The following is a 19,398-nucleotide window of genomic DNA, read 5'->3' as shown; positions in this document are numbered from 1 at the left end:
CCTAACAACCACGACGACCTCAAAGGGCCACGCGGAAACAGGCGTGTTTCTGGAAGCTAGCTTTACTGTACTGGAGGAAGAGGGTCCTCACATCCGATCCTTGCCCCCGGCCCAGGCTTCCTGCCCCAGCTTGCTGAGGCTGCACCCTAAGCCTACCCGCCGGATGGAGCAGGAAGTGGCGAGTGCTTTGCTGGGGGAGATGGGTCAGCAGCTCTTCCCGTCTGCTATCCTCACCACCTGGGAGGCTGGGGCGCTTGCAGAGGCCGGACTGAGATCCAGAGGTTCAGGGGCATGGGGTTGTATGGCATGGGTGCTCAGCCCTCAGCAGCTGCAGCCTTCACTTGGCTCTGTCACCCTGGGCTGCCGGGACACAAGCCTTTCTATGCTTCTCCCAGTGCTTGACTTGGCACTCCCTGCAGGCAAATGGGCCAGTGAGGATGCCGTGCTATGAGAGGTATGGCAGTGGGACTCAGGGGTCCAAGGTCCTAGGATACCCTCACCTGCTGCAATACCACTCATTCTGGCATCGTGAGCAGCGCTTGGAGGCCTCTGCATTGCAGTAGGCACAGCGGGGCTGCTCTGGAGCCACTGCCTCTAGCACGTCCAGTCTGTAGGTCTCCGCCCACCTGGGAAAAGGGTCAGGAGGACTTGGCTGGACCTGGTGGGTGGGTGGACGGGAGCAGCCCTACCCACATCCATGTCTTCTGCCTCCCTTCTACCCTTTCTGCCAGCTCAGCAGGCCTCACCTTCGTGCCTGCAGCCTCAGTTCCTGCTCCGAGGGGCTGAATACATGCTGCAGCTGATGCTTGGCAATAGCCTGCCACTTGCCTCTGTTCTCTCGCTCTAGCCGCTCCCAGATTTCTGGGATCTGGGGAAGAGAAGTGGAGAGTGGCAGGGAGGAGCTGGTAAAGTGGGCAGTGGTCCTGAACAACTAACTTCCTAGTGCCCACCTGTTCCAACACCAGGTCCTTCTTAGGGGGCTGGGCTTCGGTCAAGGCCAGGTGGGCCAGGAAACCCTGCAGGTCTGCCAGGTTGGGCAGCTGGTCGAGCAGTGTGTCTGTGAGGAAGGCCCGAAGCTGCAAGGGTGTCCAGGGGAGGCCAGTGTGAAGCGGTGCTGGTCAGAGGGTTGAGGAACAAAGAGGGCCTGAACTGGGCTGAGCTGAGGGTGCCAGTGGGACCAATGTCCTACTAGCTGCTGTGTCACCTGAGGCCCAAGGTGTGGAGACAGGGCTGGGGCTGAGGTGAGTGGGCAAAAATAAACATCAAGGGAGGCATGGGGCAGTGCTGGGGCGGTGGTGACTGGTGTGGGAGGAGTTTCCTACCTTGAGTAGCTGTCCTTTGGCAAAGCTTGTGAGGCAGTAGCGGGCCCGGGCGTCAGGGCTTAGCAGCAGATTGTACAGGGCGATCCATACCTGTCCATCCAACTTGCTCAGCTTTTGCTGCTCTGAGGGGGACACTGTCTGCCAACGGCCGCTCTCAAATTGCTGCAGCTTGCCTGGGGAGAGGAACCAGCATACCGTGTGCAGGCGTTGCATGCTCTGTGAGTGAGCCAGCTGTGCAGGCTAGGGACTGACCACTGTCTGGGCACAGGATGTGCCCATGCTGGGGTGCTGCTCACTTCAGAGCAGGGTGAGTCCTCAGTGGTAGACACATAGGCCCTGCCTGCTGCAGAGTCCAGGTCTAGGCCCACTTTGGGTGAGGCATCCTGGTATTCTCTGTGGTCAAGGGGGCAAAGTTTTCTGCCTGTGTGCAAGCTGCCCACCCCATCAATCCTGGAGGATGTCCTGGAAGCAGTGAACTGGGGCTTAGGCAGGTGGAGGAGGACCTTACCGCCTTCCTGCCGGCTCCAGGGACTGTGCTCCAGCAGTTCCACCAGGAGACAGGGCAGATTGTGGGTGCTGAGCATGCGGCTCAAGGTGCTCAGGGAAAGGCTAGGGACGTGGATGGAGAGGTAAGCTGAGGCTACAGGCCCAGACTACCAGCCCTCCACTGCAGGCCCCAGCTTAGCAGGACAGCCCACCTGTCCACACAGTCTGTGATGTAGCGCAGCACTGAGAGGGCCTTCAGTGCGATCTCAAATTCCATCAGCTCTGCCTGCTTCTGCAGCTCCTGGGGTGGGGCACGTGGTGTTCAAGCTAGGGGAGCCTGGGTCTAGCCCTTGCCAACCCCTGGAAACCTCAGCCCACCTGCATGGGGGTGCCATACTGGGACTCCTCCTCCTCAGGGGGGCCACCATGGCCACTCTGGGCGACCAACAGAGTCAGTTTGCGGTGGCAGTAGTCCACCAGGTCCAAGATGGTGTCCTCTGCTGACTCACACACCTCCTGAGGGGCAGGTGGAGGGGAAACATTCTGCCTCTGATGCCCTTGCCAAACAGACACAACTCCCCTTGCTGCCAGACCCCGGCCTAGGCTAGCCAATGGGCAGGGCTGGTGCCTCACCTTGTGGAAGAATACTGTCTCCAGGAGGTTGATGATGGAGGCCTCATGGTGTAACTGTCAGATAAAGAGGAGGACAGGGCTGCTGAGAGAGGGATAGGGGCTACCAGCTACTCTCTCTAGTCCAGGGCCCTTTGAATGGGTGGGAAGGGGTATGAACCGATGGCTCACCACCATGTAAATGGGAAAAGTGTTTGGGGGCTTGAAGTCTTCCAGACTGCACAGCACAGGGAACACCTTCTGCTTCCACATCTCCACTGCAATCAGCTCCACCACCAGCGTCGGGATCTTTGAAGGGGAGGGGAAGGACAGGGATGATGAGGTGGGCCTACTTAGGCTGGCAACCCTCCCATACTCTGGCTCAGCCCAGCCCAGCCCTCCTCAAACTCCCCTGGGCTCCAGACTCTCCTCTGCTCCATGAATTCCTTCCTGATCTCGCTCCTGGGCCTTAGACCTTCATTTCCAGCTGTACCCGACATCTCTCTGTGGGGGCATTCCCCAGGCTTCCTATTACTGGCCCTTACCTTGTCCCCAGGCTGCCATGCTCCCCCTGCACCTGAGCCCTTGTCAGGTCCTCCCCCATTCAAGTGTACCCCTCAGGCCAGCCTCCTGCTCATTCCCTCTCTCGTCCCTGTTCTTTCACTCATTTTTTTTTTTTTTTTGCGGTATGCAGGCCTCTCACTGTTGTGGCCTCTCCCGTTGCGGAGCACAGGCTCCGGACGCACAGGCTCCGGACGCACAGGCTCAGCGGCCATGGCTCACGGGCCATGGCTCACGGGCCATGGCTCACGGGCCATGGCTCACGGGCCATGGCTCACGGGCCTAGCCGCTCCGCGGCATGTGGGATCTTCCCGAACCGGGGCACGAACCCGTGTTCCCTGCATCGGCAGGCGGACGCTCAACCACTGCGCCACCAGGGAAGCCCTTGGCCTTGCTCTTATTCAAGGCCCTTCACAGTGCCCTATTCCTACCTCATACCCCAGTAGGGGGCTCCACCTTTTCCTTGCAGAGGAATCTTTCTGTCAAGAGATATTTCAGGTCATCTACTGGTGCCACCTCCTGGCTCACATTCCAGTTAAGCCAATCCCTGGTTTCTAACTCCCTCTCTCTCATGTTGGGAAGGTTGCCTTCTTCTATGCCAAAGTCCCACCCCACTTTAGTGGGTGCCCCCCTCTAGCCCGACAGTCTATTCAGGAATGCCTTTAGAACTTGGGCCCTCCCCCTACAGCCTAGGCTGTTCAAGGGTCCAGGATTATCTCCCTAATCAACTCACATCCTACACCCCACCTGGCAGGCCAGGGCCCTGTCCCATAGGGCTGCAAAATCAAATATGTAACACACTTTTCCTTTTCCTTTGGGGAGGACAGGGGTGCCAGCCAGAGGGAAGTGCAGGCACCCAGGGTGTTCCTGAGGGCTAGACTGGTGGGGATGGGGGGTGGTGAGAAGACAGGAACCCTGCCTGTGACTCCAACCTACCTTCCCATGGGTGACCAGCAGCTCCTGGATGGGCTCGCCCTGGCTGGCCGTGGCATCAAGGATAGCCTGCATGTTCAGCTTCTCGAGGTTCTCGTGCTGCTGGTTCCACCTGCCCAGACAGGGTGTGTGCATGTGGGTGCACATGTGTGCAGTAGGAGTGGGTGTGGGGGCTGGGTCCTACTGAAGCCTAACCGGGGTCCAAGGTGGCTCAGGACCATATAACCCTGTCTCGGAGAGCTTTACCTCCCCACCGAGGGGCCCCTCCACGCTGGGCAACCCCTCCCCCCAATGTCAGGCCCACACTCCTCCACTCAAGGACTCTGACCCCATGACTCCACCTGACCCCGGATCCAGCTGCCTCACCCTCCGGAGCCCATCTCGCGCAGCTGGAAGCTGCGCAGTCCCCGCACTAGCACGTCAGCCTCCCCGGGCAGCAGCAACTCCAGGTCGCCCATGTCGGCGCAAGGGACAGGAAGCGGGAAGGTGGGGTTCGGCTGACCGCGAGCAGCGGCCTGCGCTGAGATGTGGATGCTGACACGCTTGGGGACCACGGTCTCCTGCGGGGCCGAAGTCTGGGGCCCTACGGTTGTAGAGCGGTTGCGGAGCGTGAGTCCTCGCCGCCATGGAAACGGTTAGCTCAACGCCTGCGCATTGCGGCCTGGGTCCCGCCCCTGCTGGCGGCCCGCGCTGGGTCCCGTCACGCCAGCGTCTGCCTGCTTGCCAGGCTACGGGTAGCAACCCTCCTTAGATTCCTGGAGCTTTCTCCCTCACAACTGGCTGCAGCTCACGGGTCTCCCTGAGTTACAAACTCTTGCGTTCTAGCTTCCTCCTCGGATGGACGTCAAGTCGGCCCGCCCCCCACCAGCTCTCCCTGTAGCTGCTCCCTCTCCGCCCACACGGATGCTCCTCTCCGTGGCCTCCTCGCTCCAGTATTCCTCGCGCGCAGCTCCACCTTGTTGGCTCTACACCCGAAATACTGCGCAGGGCTCACAGCTTCTCTCCATCCTAGGCCAGGCTGCCATCACCTCTCATGAGGTAACTACTGTGGTCTTTTTACTGGACCCATTTCCACCCTTGACCTTCCTGAGTAGCCAGGAGTCTTTTTTTTTTTTTTTGGCCATGCCGCGTGGCATGTAGGATATTAGCTCCCCGACCAGGGATTGAACCTCGGCCCTCGGCAGTGAGAGCCCTAAGTCCTAACCATTGGACTGCCAGAGAATTCCCACCAGGAGTCTTTTAAAGGTGTATATGAGACATTACTTCCTCACATGAGTGTGAATCTGGCTGCCTCTGGTCCTCAAAATACTATGTCCAAAGCAGCTTACCAGCAACTCTGCAGAATCAGGCTCTTGTCCCCTCTCCTACCTCGGGACTTCATTTCTTCCCCCTCTCCCCCTTGTCTTCTACAATATGTTCCAGCCCCATGGGCTTCCCTTGGCTTCCTCATACATCCTAAAGTGGCTTTTGCTTCAGGGCTTTTGCGCCTGTTACCTCTGTCTGGAATACTCTTCCTCCTTCAGAGTTCAATTTAAGTCAGTTCAGATAGGCCTTCCTTGAGAATCTGATGCAGAGCAGCCTCAGCTCCCATCCCAACTCACTTTTCATCTCAGCTTCCCCATTGATTCTTTCTGGCTATTTATTTCAGTTTATAATTAGCAGGCACTTTTACATGCCCATTGTTGGTTCTGGCCACCAGATGGTGCTCCAGGGCGTCGGACCATGGCTATTTCTTTCACTGCAAGTTCTCTCTGGTGGCTGACTCAGAGGCAGTATTCAATAAAGGTAGGTTGAAATGGATGACTTTATTTATAGAAATGAGGGTTAACTTTGAGACAGTATGGACTAGTTTGTAGGTCTAGTCTTCATGCACCAGGCAGGGCTTAGGAGGAGAGAATAGCCATAGCTGTGTGCCTGGTCCAGCCCCCACCAGCCTCACTTCCAGCAGATGATGATGTTGGGGTCATTTTCCAGCCGTTCATCCAGCTCTTGGTAGCTCATGCCTGGGTGGTGTGGTGGAGGTGAGGTCAGAAGCCTTGCCCTGGCCACCCTGCCCTGACCCCACCTCAGTGGTCCTGCCTGCCTCTACCTGTCTTGCAGCAGATCTCATCGTAACTGTGGCAACCTGTGTAAAGCCTGGCAGGGTGGCTCCGCTCCTCCTGAGACACCCGCACGGGATACTTCTGTAGTCGCCTGATGAGGTTCTTCATAAGCCCGAACTGGATCAGCTTCCTGGGGTGAGGGTTGAGGAAGAAAGGGGTGATGCTCTGGCCAGGCCTCCTTCTAGCCAGGCCAGTCTCCCCTCCAGTTTTGTTTCAGTGACCAGACTGGACTTCAAACCCATCACCTCCAGGAAGCCTTCCTGGAGTAGCAGTGCCACATGATTCTGCTCATCAGGAATCTCCTGCTTTCTCTCTGACCCAGGGCTCAGGAGAGACACAGAGAGTGTACCTGCCCTCAGGCAAACCTTCCATGCCCCAGGGGATCCCCCTCTGACCGTTCATCAACGTGCTGCAGCTGTTGGGGGTGGCGGCCAATGAGATCTCTCACAGTAGTGCCAGGGCTCAGGCTGCAGTACAGCTGGAACACATCCCGGAGACTGGCCCTCTTGTGCCCTGTAGGCATCAGGGATCAGCTCTCCAGGTGGCCCTGCCCTCCCTGAGATGGCCTCCCCCAGAGCCTGCTAATACCTTGCTTGGTCACGTAGGATAGACACGCCTCCTGCAGGGACTTGTCATCTACTAGGTCCTGGACCTTGGGCGTTGGGCAGTACACATTGGAGTACTGGAGGGTAGCAGGAGGCACAGGGGCCTGAGTGAGGGGCTTGGAAGTCTGACACAGCCCCAATTGGGCTCAGCCACATGATCCATTCTCCATTTAATCAGACCCCAGACACACCTACCTGGAGGATGGACACCAGTGTCACAACGCCGTAGTACCTGGGGGAGATAGCTGTGCTCAGCTTCTGAGGGCCATGCCTTCCCAGCTCCCACACTCAAGGCCCCTGGGCTCTTCCTGACTGGCGACCCTGTCCTGAGTGTCACTGTTCCCCACTCACAGCAGGTTCTGGATGGCGATGCGCACTAGGTTGAGCTCCACGTCTGCCTCGGCTGAGATCTTCTGGACGTGGCGGAAACCATCAATGTAGGGCAGGATCTGGGCAGGGAAGAGCAGGGTCAGTAGGGGTGGGATAAGGCCAGGGCTGTGGCCAGCCGCAGGTCATGATAGCCAGGGAGGGCTAGCATACCTGTTGTGTGGTGAGGTCCCACTGTGAGTTGAAGAAATCCTCCTTGTCTTTGGTAAAGACAGGCACATCATACTCCTGGGCCACAGGAGGGTCAGGCCGCTGCTCAATCACCTTCAAGTGGATGGTGTTAGACTCATCTGCAGGGAACCCCACCCATATCCTCAGTGCCATCTATTCCAAGAGGCCATCAATTACCATCCAGTCCTCCCAGCCACCCTTGAGGCAGGCAGGTGACTCTGGGTAGGGCCATCTTCCCCTTTTATGGAGCAACAGACTGAGGTCCATACAGCGGAAGGAACACGCCCAAGGAGCAGAGCTAGAGAGCTCTACTGGCCTCCCCCTCTCCAGCCCCATCACGCACTGGGCCCTGGACATCATCAGCTCAGCTCATGGCTATTTCCTGGCCACCAATTTGTTCACGAGTCTTGTCCTTGACTGGGCTCACCTTCCCCTGACACTTTCCCATCCCTCCTTGACCCCTCTGCTGTCCTTACAGAGGCTGGGCCATACCGATGGGCAGAGTGCACCGGCCTGAGGCATTTAGCTCCTCCAGCAAGATGGTCATGATGGGCACCAACTTCTGTTTGCTCTCCTCCGTGGACACGAAGCTGCTCTCTAGCTGGATGGAGCATGGACAGCATGGTGGGCACACCCCAGGACCCTTGGCTGGCATCCTACTCTGGAAGGTTCCCGGGTCTGGAGGGCTTTGGAGACATGCGAACACCTTCCCTAACTCTGCCTGCCCATCCACCCAAGCCCATCCACCCAAGCCCATCGTGTTGCATACCTCCAGTGTGGTCAGGTAGCCAGCCAGCTTTTTGACGATGGGCTCAAGGGCACAAGTCTTGGCCTGGGCATCACACACGAAGCCTAGGTTGAAGAGCAGGGCATTGCGGCTGTACTTCTTGTGCTCGATGCACACGGGGCAGCCAATCAGTTTCTTCTCCATGGCTGTGCTGGACGAGGGGAACAGATGGGAACAGAGTCAGGCTCCTCTCACACCCAAGTCTTTCCACTCCTCCTGGGAACCCTCCCAACCCCCCAGCTAGGGCCTCACACAGTGATGAGCTTATTCTGCAGCTCTGGCTTAGTGATGATGTACACCTGGACGGTGTCAAACAGCTCCCGGGAGATGAAGTCCTCGGGGACCTGTGGAAGGGAGTGACAAGAATCCCCTTAGTGGACCTTATAACTAGGTGGAATACACAGGGTGAGCCCCAAGACCTAATCCCTCTTTTCCAGGGTTTCTCCTCTCTCCCATCCACCCAGGCCCACTCTTTTGTGTTTCCAAACACACATTATGTTCTCACCTACCTCCTGGCTTTTGCATACGCTGTTCCCTCCACCTGGCACACTCCTGCCTCACCTAAATTCCGATGCATCCAGGGATACTAGTGGATCACCACTCACACCTCTCGTAGAACCTGGCACCTCCCCTGGGCCCCCACAGCCCGATTTCCCACAATCACTGCCTATGTGAATGTTTGTTTGCCTTGCCACACCGGGAGCCTGGGACTGGGTCTGAATATACTTTTGGTTCACGATTTTCCGCGAATGAAGGGGTGGCGTGCCTGCGTGCAGCACGGGGCACTGGGTTCCACCGCTTCCAGGCATCTGGCTGAACTCCCCCGAGCGTCCCTCTACCTTGCCTCCCATGCCCCGCGAGCCCGGATGGCACCTGATAGGTGATCTTGGGTCCCAGCGTGGGGTGGAACTCGCTGAAGAATATGCATTCGATGCGGCAGCTACTGCCCATGGAGCTAGTGGGGCCGGGGTCCGTAGCTGGCGCCACTGTCCCTGGGAGCACCTGTCAGAAACAGCTCGGAGGTTTGGGCTGCCTGGTCAAGCACGCCTGCGCACTGAACACCCGTGAGGCCATCTGCTCAACTGCGCCTGTGCAGCACGACTCAGCCGTGTGGCTGCGGGGGACTGTCCCAGGAAGTCCCGGATGGACAGGCGTCGCACCCGGAAGTTAAGAGGCTCCGCGACGGAGCGGCAAGGCGAGCGGCAGAGCCCCGAGTAACCCACTTTCTCGGGAGGGAACCACCTCGTCAGGTCGGCGCTGCGGGTGAGGCAGGCGAATCCCTAGCGTGTAGGGGAAGCATGCCAGCGGCAAGTGGGGAGGCTGTGCGCAAAGGGACTCAGGCCGTAATTTCGACGCAACTGGGAACTACAACTCCCGTAGTGCTTCACGCCCTTCCAGCAGGCGCTCCCGCCCGGCGACGGCGTGGTGCACGCTGGGATTTGTAGTCTATTACACGGCCTTACCTATCTTACCTGGAAGGTGGGCCAGTGATCAGTGCCAATTCAGATGCGGGTACACGCTGACAGGCCACCAGTCCTCGACTATTCCTGGTGCCTGCCTTGGTACTGTCCGTTCCTACCTTAACTTTTTGGAAGAGAGTGGCATTCCTGCCCCACAACCCTTGCTCCAGTGAAAGGAGTGGACAGCGGGCACCAGAGACCCTTGCTTACTCTGCTATGCTTTCAGGCTACAGCCGACCTGGTTGACCATGGCCCTTTCTGTGGAGACCGAGTCGCACATATACCGAGCTCTGCGCACTGCATCTGGGGCTGCTGCTCACGTTGTGGCCCTGGGCTTCACCATCTTTGTGGCTGTACTTTCCAGGCCTGGCTCCAGTAAGTAGAATTCATAATTGGCTTTTGGGAAGGAAAGTGTCACTTTTCCTGGGGAGCAGGGGCAATAGTAAGCCTTGGATCTGACTCCTGGGAAAGGCCTGGTTGGCTGAGGGACATGCTATGCTGGAGGAATAAGTGGGGTGGAATAGATGAGAGTTGGGGCTCTGCCAGCTTGGCCAGGTCCCATAGAGTACCTGGCTTCTCTTGTCTTGGTGCTCCACTTAGCTGCCTCTTGCAAAGTGGCAGGGGGAAGGGGAAGGAGGGAGGACTGCCAGAGGAGTGGCAAAGCATGGCTTCTGATCCAGGGAGGGTCAAGGAAGAGATGATAGGTATGGGGTCAGTTTGTTGCAGCAAGAAGGCTTGCATTTTGGCAGCACCTCCTTGGGCGATGAGCTACTCATACTCCTCAGTCTGTGGGGATTGGCGTGGCTGGGTTCTTCTTGCTTCAGCTTCACGAGGCTTCCTCTTCTCATTCCAGGTCTCTTCTCCTGGCACCCTGTGCTTATGTCTTTGGCTGTAAGTAGTGGGCCTGGCCAGCTCTTAGGGATGGGAGGGAGCATAGCTATGGGTGGTGGTCTTAGCGCCCTCTAAATGTTAATGAACACTTAATATCTGTTTGGAGTAATGGGATGTGGGGTTAGATGCACTGTATGCTCCAACTCCTGCCTATAGTTTATATCCCACGCTTGAACTAGAGTATTCGAGATGCAGGGCAAATGGGTTTGTCTAAGCACAAAATGAGGCTTCGTCCACCTCCAGGCAGGAGGCTTAGAATATGCATTTGGGTATACCTGTGTCCCTTTTCACCTTAATTTATAGTGATGCACCTAATTTTCCTGAAACAGTGCACCCATGTGGCCAACTCTTGCCAAGAAATTGTATCCAGTCCTGTGTCAGAAAAACAAAGCTTGTGAATCATTTATAACTGCCACATCTCAAACCTTGTGTTTGCTGGGTAGCACAGCAGAGATGACATTTCAGAATGGCACCTAGAAGCAGTGTGGAGAGGTACCTCTTGCTGGTTACTCAGAGCAGATGTTCTGTCCCAGATGGAGTTCTCCACTCTTGTGCCACCAAATAGATACTCGTTAGTGGGGAGAGAATGAAGCGGAATCTGCCCACACTAGCTGGCAGCTTAGGTTATATCTAAAGCTTTCTTCCCTTCTGCTGGGCAGCACTCTCATTTAGTGTCCCATCCCTGTCTCCCCAGTTCTCTTTCCTGATGACCGAGGCACTGCTGGTGTTCTCTCCTGAGAGTTCGCTGCTGCGCTCCCTCTCGCGGAAGGGCCGAGCACGCTGCCACTGGGTTCTGCAGCTGCTAGCCCTGCTGTGTGCACTGCTGGGCCTGGGCCTTGTCATCCTTCACAAGGAACAGCTTGGCAAAGCCCACCTGGCCACGTGGCATGGGCGGGCAGGGCTGCTAGCTGTGCTGTGGGCAGGGCTGCAGTGCTCAGGTGGGGTGGGGCTGCTCTACCCCAAATTGCTGCCTCGATGGCCCCTGGCCAAGCTCAAGCTGTACCATGCCACTTCTGGGTTGGTGGGCTACCTTCTGGGTAGTGCCAGCCTCTTGTTGGGCATGTACTCACTCTGGTTCACTGCCACAGTCACTGGTGGGGTCTGGTACCTGGCTGTGCTATGCCCTGTCGTTACCAGCTTGGTCATTATGAACCAGGTGAGCAACGCCTACCTGTACCGCAAGAGGATCCAGCCATGAGCTCTTCCCAGAACCAGGGGAAGCCTGGATTTGCCCCTCAGTGTGGTAGCCGGGGCTGAGACCTCCTGGACTCTCTCAGTTGACTTGGTCACGGGACACCTCAGGCACTGGTGCGGTCACGGGTAGCTGGAGTCCTTTGTGTGACACTATTACTTGCTCCTCATGCTGGAGTACCTCTCCTTTCCTTCTTTCTCTGCCATCCCAGAGGAGTTTATGGATCATGTGTCTGGATGAAGTTGGGTTTCAAGACTGCCCCCTGCCCACAGCAACTCAACTTGTGCTGGTATGTCCAGAAATGAGATAAAAAAGTAAAATAAAATTTTAAAAGAGACTGAAGGGACTTTCCCGGTGGTCTGGTGGTTAAGACTCCGCACTTCCAATGCAGGGGGCGTGGGTTTGATCCCACGTGCCGTGAGGCGCAGCCAAATATATATATATATATATATATATATAAAGACTGAAAAGACTGGATGGGAGGAACAGTCCAAAGCTGGGGATAGTTCTTGCTAATGCCATCAGTATGAAAAAATGGGCAGCTGGGCAAGATGGGGACCTGTCCCTGGCTGCTCACTGAGGGGCTAAAGCTCTCTTGGCACACTAGCCCCCCGGATCTGGCTAAGCACCCCATGCCACCCAGGGCCCTAGCAGGCCCGAGGGCTATAGCTGTGAATGGTGCGGCTGTGTGTATTTCAGTCTCCCAGCTGCTCACTATATTGGAGTTTCTAGACTGTGGTGGTCAAATCTGGGCAATGACAGGATGGGAGCTGGGGATGGGCTGCCTCCCTAGGTGTCAGGCCCTGACCACTCTGTCTTGGAGGTGAGCCATGGATAAGAACAACTCCTTATGATAGAGAGGCGCTTAATTATCAGGTCCTCCAGGCAGGGCCTCCTTCACCAGGTAGTGCAGGGAGGCAGAAAGTAAGTAAGAGCCTGAGGTGACAGCTGTGGGAAGACTGCTTGACAGTGGGCATGTGGTGGTGAGGCAAGGGGGAGTGTGATGGGGGGAAGGGGATAAGGGCAATGGGCTTTTTATCCAGCTGGAGTAGCTTTGGTGACCAAGCCCTTGAACTTAGAGTTAAGTCCCTGTCTAACTGCAGTTGAGCATGATGAGGGGGCTGCACAAGGTGGTCTAACAGAGCCCAGGAGCCATACCTCAAAGAACTGCTTTATTGATACTGCGAGGCTGGGCTTGGCTGCCCACTCAAGTGGTCCTGTAGAAAATACCTGGGAGCTGTGACTGTTCTGGCCCAGAAGCAGCTATGGCCACAGCAGAGGGAATCAGAAATCTTGACATGAATGTAGTCTCTTTGTGGGCGGGCAGGGATGTACAGCCCTGCACTGGCTCCTGCACTGGCTGGACCCCCAGAATGTTTTTGGCAAATCCTTGCCTTGGCTCAGGGCTCTCGGCAACCAGTATCAGGTGTGAGGGTTGGCTTAGGAGCCATGGCACCAGTGCCCCTGCAGCCACTTGCCTGAGGCTGCCTGCTGAGGTACAGTCTTACCTCAGATGGCCTGGGCTGGCTGTGCTTCAGAGGCCCCATGCCTGGCATAGTGGTTGTCTGGAGTTGGAACCAGGTAGCAAGAATCCTGGGTAGTGTTGGCGAGAAATAGCAGAAGTCTGTGGCAACCCCCAGCAGGCCTTCTTCCCTCTCCTCAGAGCAGTCAGTGCCCTGGAGTAGCTGAGGGTGTGTCAAGGGGGGCTTGGGAGAAGAGGTGCTACACTCAAGGTGGTCTAGAGTTACAGCTTCGGGGGAGCTGGCTCAAAGGTGATCAGGCTGGATTCTGGGACAGGCCCCTTCCCTGGGAGCGTGGGGCCCTTGTCTGACGGCAGAGGGCTATCCACCTTGGCCCCAGCCTCCTCTTCATCGTCTTCCATGCTGGGCCAGACGGACTGGTCCTCCACTCGCTTCAACCGCTCGTTGAGGGCCTTCAGAGCCAGTTGCCTGGGACCAGGGGAAAGATGACAGGTCACTCGGGATCTGAACTTGGCTCATGCCCTGCACTCTTTCCCCCAGGAAACTGACATGCCGTACTGCTCACACTCCTCTCTCAGAACCCTATGGGTTCTCCTTCCCCATACAGGACCCAGGGCTCCACAGGGATTGGATTAGGGCACACTCTGCCATCAGAACGAGGACCCAAAGGCTGTAGGGCCTTCCTTCCATAGCTGGGGCACCTCCAGGCTGAGAAGGCCAGCTGGGTGCCTGCCAGTCTGCCCACAGGCCAGCCCCAGGAATGGTTCTGAGGATGGTGCCTAAGGTTGGGCAAAGCTGGTGTCCCTGGGCAGACAGGTGGAAGGGCAAGTCCCTGGACATGTGAGTTTCTGCTGGGCACTGGCATCACATTCAAGGCATTACTTCTCCCCCTCTCCTTGTTAGGAGTATTTTGAGCCTCCTGGCAAGGGTCTGTGGGGAAGTTTGGAACTCAAGCACCTGCCTTGGCTCTCAGCCTGGGAAGCAGGGCCAACCTGGGTCAGCTCACCCCTCCTAACTGACTCTAATATTCTCCTTCCGAGAAGGATCTCCAAACCCACCAGGACCTGTGTTAGAGCAGGAACACACAGCGTCCTAGCAGGAGGAGAGGAAGGAGAAACAATCCATGTGGGTAGGGCACAGGCCAGAGCCTACTGGTTTCACTGGGCAGACCCCTGGAGACCCCACTCTGCGGGGAGGTGGGAAAGTTCGCTAGAAGAAAGTATATACGTGCACTTGGGACCCTGCCCACCAGGAGTTGGGATGCCCATGCTGCCAGGTAACACTTCTACTAGTGGTCACTGTGGATCCCTGATGCCTCCAAGTCTGTGCCACCAGCATGGGGGACCTGTATAGCCTTCCATGTTCCAGCAGAAAACCAAAATCTCCACCATGCCAGGGAACATGACAAGAGGGACAACAACAACATAGGCACAGAAAGCCCCAGCACACTTCCACCCTGTCCTCCAGCCTGGCACCATGGCAACTTGGCACAGACAGGATGCTGCGACCCAGGCTCCCATTCTGGAGACTGCCTTGTCAATTCTGTTTAAAGCCTGCCAAGGTAGAGAGATGGTGGCATGCTAATCACTCCCTCACAAGGGTCAAAGGTAGGAACCCCTGCCTCCCACTTTCACTAGCTCTTTGGGTCAGGGAATGGCACGCAGCAAGATGTCAAACTGGTTGGTGGAGTAACCCCCATCCCCAAGCAAGGTAACAACCACAAGACTATGCCAAGAACCCACTTCCTGACACCCCCCACCCCAGTCTGCCTCCACCTGTCCATTTTCTTGGGGCTGCGTAGAGGTTTTTTGAATGTTCAGCCAACCCTAACAATCCAAGATCTCCACTGGGGGAGGGGCCACCACTGTGGCCTGGGATCACCTGAACAGCTCCGAGGACAGCTCAGTTTCTACCAGGCCCAGCCCTCCTGACCGCATCGCTTCCACTGGATAAGGTTAATAGAGACCTCGGTCTTTAGGATTCATCAGCCACAGAGACACAAACTGTAGAGCCCACAATTAAGCTCTGCAGCATGCTGTGTGTACTTTTTAACACCTGCCACCTTGGACCATAGTAATCTGTGGCCTTCCCCAGCTGGAAACTCCTTCAAGAAAGGGGTGTGGCCCACAGCCCCAGTGGAGAGTAAGCACAGGGACAACTCCAGCTGAATTCATAAAGCTGCCTGCTAAGAACTCATTTCACAGGTGAGCAAAAGCAGAAGGCTTTGACAAATGCAGACAGTATGAACAGAGCCTGCTCTAAATTTCACTACTCAAGTAACTGCATCAAAGAAAACACTCAAAAATAATGTTGAGGGGGCTTCTGGTGGCGCAGTGGTTACGAATCCGCCTGCCAATGCAGGGGACACGGGTTCGATCCCTGGCCAGGGAGGATCCCACATGCTGTGGAGCAACTAAGCCCGTGCGCCACAACTACTGAGCCTGTGCTCTAGAGCCCACGAGCCACAACTACTGAAGCCCATGCGCCTAGAGCCTGTGCTCTGCAACAAGAGAAGCCCGCGCACTGCAATGAAGAGTAGCCACCGCTCACCGCAGCTACAGAAAGCCCGCGCGAAGCGATGAAGACCCGACGCAGCCAAAAATAATAAATAAAATTAAAAAAAAAAAAAAAAGAATAATGTTGGAAACAGAGCTGTGACCACTCTGGTAAGTCCACAGACCTGGGAGAGACAGAAAGAGATGGATTAAAAAAGATCTGTCCTGCCCTGGCCAAGGTGCATTCAGTGAATAATTCAGTTGGGATTCCTGATGGTGCAGATGGCTTGGTTTACAGATAATGAAAAGGTTGTCTCCACTTCCTGGTGTGGTCATCAGGCTCCCGCGGTGGGTCATGTGGCTGTCCCCTGGGTTTGGTGACACATGCCTGCCAGAGTAGGCGGGGGTGGTGGGGGTGAGGGGGTGTGTCTAAGTCTAGTTATACCCCAGGCTTCCCTCTCAATAAATAAGCGGCAGAGAAGCACAACATCTGAATTAAGGCTCAGGAAGAGGGTGTAGTCCAGCGTTTGGAAACTAGGGTGGCCCAGACCATCTCTTAAGGATCCCATGTTTCCTTCTCTGTCCCTCTCTCACAGGGGAAGAAGGACCAGCAGGTTGTTTCTGGCTCCCACAGGACCAGTGTCTAGGGTTTGGAGATTCTGAGACAAGGCCAGGGTTACGTGTAACTGGCTCTCCATTTGCCCTTCACACAGCTCAAAAGGAAGCAGGGCATTTCTTGAAACTTAAGCGGCCTGAGTGGTGAGAAAGGCCACTTTTACTCCCTAATTTTGGAAAGCACCTCCTGCAGCCCAGACACTTAAATGCTGAGCTCCAGGCCACAAGCTGGCTTTTCTCTCTTTCTGAATCCGCCCCGACATCTGACTGTAGGCTGCCAGCCTACATACAGCAAGCACCTCAACAGATGGAATGTGACTTGATTAATAATACTATCCTAGCTCGACAAGGTTTTGGAAGATTCCACAGTACCTTCTCCGCTCTGCGTCTTGAGGGTCTGTGCCTGGGAGGCTGATGGTGATGGAGGATGGGGCACCCACATCATAGCGCTTCACTGTCTTCTGGCATATCTTTACCTTCACCAGGAGGCCATGCACCAAGTTCGCCAACAGCCCCACCACAGGCTGCAGGATCTCAGGGAAGAAGGTGGCAAAGGCAAAGTGGTCGGCCATGTCGCCTCGGCCTCGGCTATGGCGCTGGTAGAAGCGAAGATACACCCAACTGGAGATCAGCCCAAAGCCATAGGAGGCCAGCGCTGGGCTCTGGAGCAGTGTGGCCAGCCGCAGCAGCAGCAGCAGCCCCAAGAGCAGCATGGGCACCACACTGACACGCACCTGAGGCACTCGCAGGACCACACAGTCCCCCATGGTTTGCTTGAGTGCCACCAGGACACCACCTAGGAAGCCCAGGGCGCCGTGGATGCGGACAGTGAAAAGGTACACCAAGTTGAAGGAAGCCATGTAGGTGAGGAGGTAGGCGAAGGCCCCCAGTAGCCCCACAGACACGTTCACCACTGAGAAGAAGATGAGCAGCTCCAAGGCCCCCCAGAGGGGCTCCAGCAAACGTCCAGCCACCACCACTGTGGCCAGGCTGATGGCCACATCCCACACATGCTGTTCCATCAGCCCATGGGTGGCCAGGGTCCAGATCCAGAAGTTGGGTGGAAAGAGGTAGCCTGGGGTGACCGCCAGGCAGCCCGTGTCCACGGCGAAGGACAGCAGGTAGAGAAATAGTACCGCAGCGCACAGAGCCTTCACCACCACGCTGGCGCTGGACAGGATGGCCCCCAAGTGTTGGCGGGCGCCCGGTAGGGCGCGCTGCATCTTCCTGGCGGGCGTCGGCCTTAGGAAAGGGTTTAGTGGGCTAGGGGCCTCCCCGGGGCCTCGTCCCAGTCCGGCCCCGACGGGAGGCCCGGGTCCGACCTAGTCACTGGCCTATGGCCCCGGTGAAAGCTCCACTTCCGGTCGGGTCGACTCCGGTCCCAAAGGGCAGAGCCGGGCCTGGTCGCGGGGCCGGGGCCTAGGCCCCTCGCCGGGGATCTGAGGGAAGACCCTGGGCAGTTTAGGCACGCCTAACTGCCTGCTCTGTGTGGCCACCGCGCCGACCGGAATGGCGGTGATCTCAGGGCTCGATCTTCTCCATCCACTCTGGGGCCCTACGGTCGACGCGGGACTGGAGGCTGGTTCTGGGTCGGAGTCCAAGTCTGGTCAGCTCCGCCTCGGCCTCGGCTTCGACCGTACCTCCTCCCTTCTCAGGCGCCGACAAACAGCGGCGCTGCGCCTGCGCGCCCGGAGAGGCTGCAGGAGGCCCTCTGAACGTCGGCCTTGCGGTTCCGCGGCATGCTGGGACATGGAGTCCTCGGCCGGAGCCGGGACCGGCGGATATCAGGGTTCTGGGTAGAACAACAAGTCCCAGGAGGCTGTGCGCCGGAAGAGGAGGGTGTGCTTGGGAGTTGTAGTTCTCAGGACCGTTTCCGTCGGTTCTCCAGAGGTGGCGGAGGGTGAACGGGCATCGCTAACCTCTGGAGAGCAGCGGGTACCAGCGGCAGCACAGTTGCAGGCCACGCGCGTGCTGAATTTCCCGGAAGGATTGGCTCAGTGTGTGCCTGTTTATCTGAGTGGGTGTGTCCTAGTGGGCAGGTGTGCAGGTAGGAATGTTGGATGGTCCAGGGGGCGCGAACTCCTGGAACTTCCGCGGTCTGGTGTGTGCCTGATCCAGGTTGGAATTCTTGCTCTGCGTTTTGGCGGCTGTGTGACAATGGCCAAATTCCCGAACTTTGTTGAAACCCAGTTTCATGGACAGTAAAATGGGGATGATGACAGGACCTACCGTGAGGATCTAAGGGGACTGGCGTGTATAATGCCAGTCCACCCTGGGTGCTCAGTGAGTGTGTTGCCCAGGCTGCCCTTGTTACAAATGAGGTGGAGCCCATACCGGAACTCAGATCTCCAGCCCCCAAAGGGGTGAGACTGGACTTCTCTTAGTGACTCTCTTCCTCACCACAGTCAATCGCTGATCCTGATGAAGAGAGAGGTCTCTCCACAAACTTAGGTCAGGCTGGCCTTGGGTCTCCACCTCACTGCAACGGTGGCTTCAGGTAGGTTGTGTCCTGTGCAAAACTGATTTTTGTTTTTTGTATATTATTTTTTTAATATGCATATAATTAAAATAAATGTATGACAAAGTACATTTATAAAGTGCAGAATCCCTTCCTTTCTGCCACTGATCTCAGTACAACTGCCGACGTGTGCACAGCCTTCCAGATCACAAAAGGTGTTGCTTTCCTTTACCTTTGGGCTCTGGGTTCCTGCTGCATGCCACCTCAGGGTAGGGTTGCCAGACATAGCAAATCAAAATACAGGGCGCTCAATTAGCATTTCAGTTAAACAATGAATAATTTTTTCAGTATAAGCATGTCTTCAATTTTTAGCATAGTTATGTCTCATGCAATGTTGGGAACATACTGAAGAATATTCATTGATTATCTGAAATTCCAAATTTGATTGGATGTTCTGTATTTTACATGGCAGGTCTACCCCAGGACCTCTGGGGCTGTTGCGGAGCATGGGAGCTGCCTCAGGGGTTGCTAGTTAGGCTTTGCTCTGTGGCCAACCCTTGCAGAGGGTGAGGAAAGGTGTCTTCACTAAGACCTGGAATGCCCTCTTTTATTTATTTAGCGTCCAAGGTCCCCAAGCCACAGGCCACCTCATTTCCAAAACCTTTGCTGGTTTCTTGCATCTGGGAGAAAGGATTTCTCCTAAGTCTCAATTTGCTCATCTGCGGTATGGAGATAAACTAATATCCAACTCTAATGTGTGGTGAGTACTCAGCACAGGGTGAGTACATAGTGTGGAGTGTGTACTGTAAGAGAGCAAGTGTCAGTAGTACTGGGAAATCTCTG

General features: G+C 56.3%; 4 protein-coding genes across 5 annotated transcripts; 1 reads left to right on the top strand and 3 right to left on the bottom strand.

Annotated features, from left to right (window-relative positions):
* Positions 1-337: 337 nt before the first annotated feature.
* ZMYND10 (zinc finger MYND-type containing 10) lies at positions 338-4,369 on the bottom strand. The gene is made up of 12 exons (XM_065885518.1): positions 4,278-4,369; positions 3,915-4,023; positions 2,610-2,726; positions 2,442-2,495; positions 2,187-2,324; positions 2,021-2,109; positions 1,831-1,931; positions 1,323-1,495; positions 951-1,076; positions 747-868; positions 501-626; positions 338-413 (listed from the first exon to the last, which is right to left on the bottom strand). The coding sequence occupies exons 1-12, from the start codon at positions 4,367-4,369 to the stop codon at positions 338-340; spliced, it is 1,323 nt and encodes a 440-aa protein (XP_065741590.1).
* A 1,327-nt stretch (positions 4,370-5,696) lies between these two features.
* On the bottom strand, positions 5,697-9,039 carry NPRL2 (NPR2 like, GATOR1 complex subunit). Its single transcript, XM_065884576.1, has 11 exons — positions 8,837-9,039; positions 8,216-8,307; positions 7,946-8,114; positions 7,669-7,777; positions 7,159-7,295; positions 6,970-7,067; positions 6,814-6,850; positions 6,602-6,695; positions 6,409-6,526; positions 6,001-6,143; positions 5,697-5,914 (listed from the first exon to the last, which is right to left on the bottom strand). The coding sequence occupies exons 1-11, from the start codon at positions 8,912-8,914 to the stop codon at positions 5,847-5,849; spliced, it is 1,143 nt and encodes a 380-aa protein (XP_065740648.1). The 5' UTR covers positions 8,915-9,039; the 3' UTR covers positions 5,697-5,846.
* On the top strand, positions 9,037-11,830 carry CYB561D2 (cytochrome b561 family member D2). 2 transcript variants are annotated; one of them, XM_065884578.1, is made up of 4 exons: positions 9,037-9,226; positions 9,650-9,798; positions 10,277-10,314; positions 11,009-11,830. In XM_065884578.1, the coding sequence occupies exons 2-4, from the start codon at positions 9,672-9,674 to the stop codon at positions 11,510-11,512; spliced, it is 669 nt and encodes a 222-aa protein (XP_065740650.1). In that variant the 5' UTR covers positions 9,037-9,226; positions 9,650-9,671; the 3' UTR covers positions 11,513-11,830. The 2 variants fall into 2 exon arrangements, with proteins under 2 accessions (XP_065740650.1, XP_065740649.1); XM_065884577.1 differs by having other exon boundaries at positions 9,168-9,798.
* Positions 11,831-12,665: 835 nt separating this feature from the next.
* On the bottom strand, positions 12,666-17,730 carry TMEM115 (transmembrane protein 115). Its single transcript, XM_065886141.1, has 2 exons — positions 16,470-17,730; positions 12,666-13,455 (listed from the first exon to the last, which is right to left on the bottom strand). The coding sequence occupies exons 1-2, from the start codon at positions 17,318-17,320 to the stop codon at positions 13,251-13,253; spliced, it is 1,056 nt and encodes a 351-aa protein (XP_065742213.1). The 5' UTR covers positions 17,321-17,730; the 3' UTR covers positions 12,666-13,250.
* Positions 17,731-19,398: the final 1,668 nt, after the last annotated feature.

This window comes from Phocoena phocoena, chromosome 10 (genome assembly GCF_963924675.1).
Source record: "Phocoena phocoena chromosome 10, mPhoPho1.1, whole genome shotgun sequence".
NCBI classification, from domain to species: Eukaryota; Metazoa; Chordata; class Mammalia; order Artiodactyla; family Phocoenidae; genus Phocoena; species Phocoena phocoena.
The sequence above is the reverse complement of the archived record's forward strand: the minus strand, read 5'-3'. Positions and strand labels throughout refer to the sequence as shown.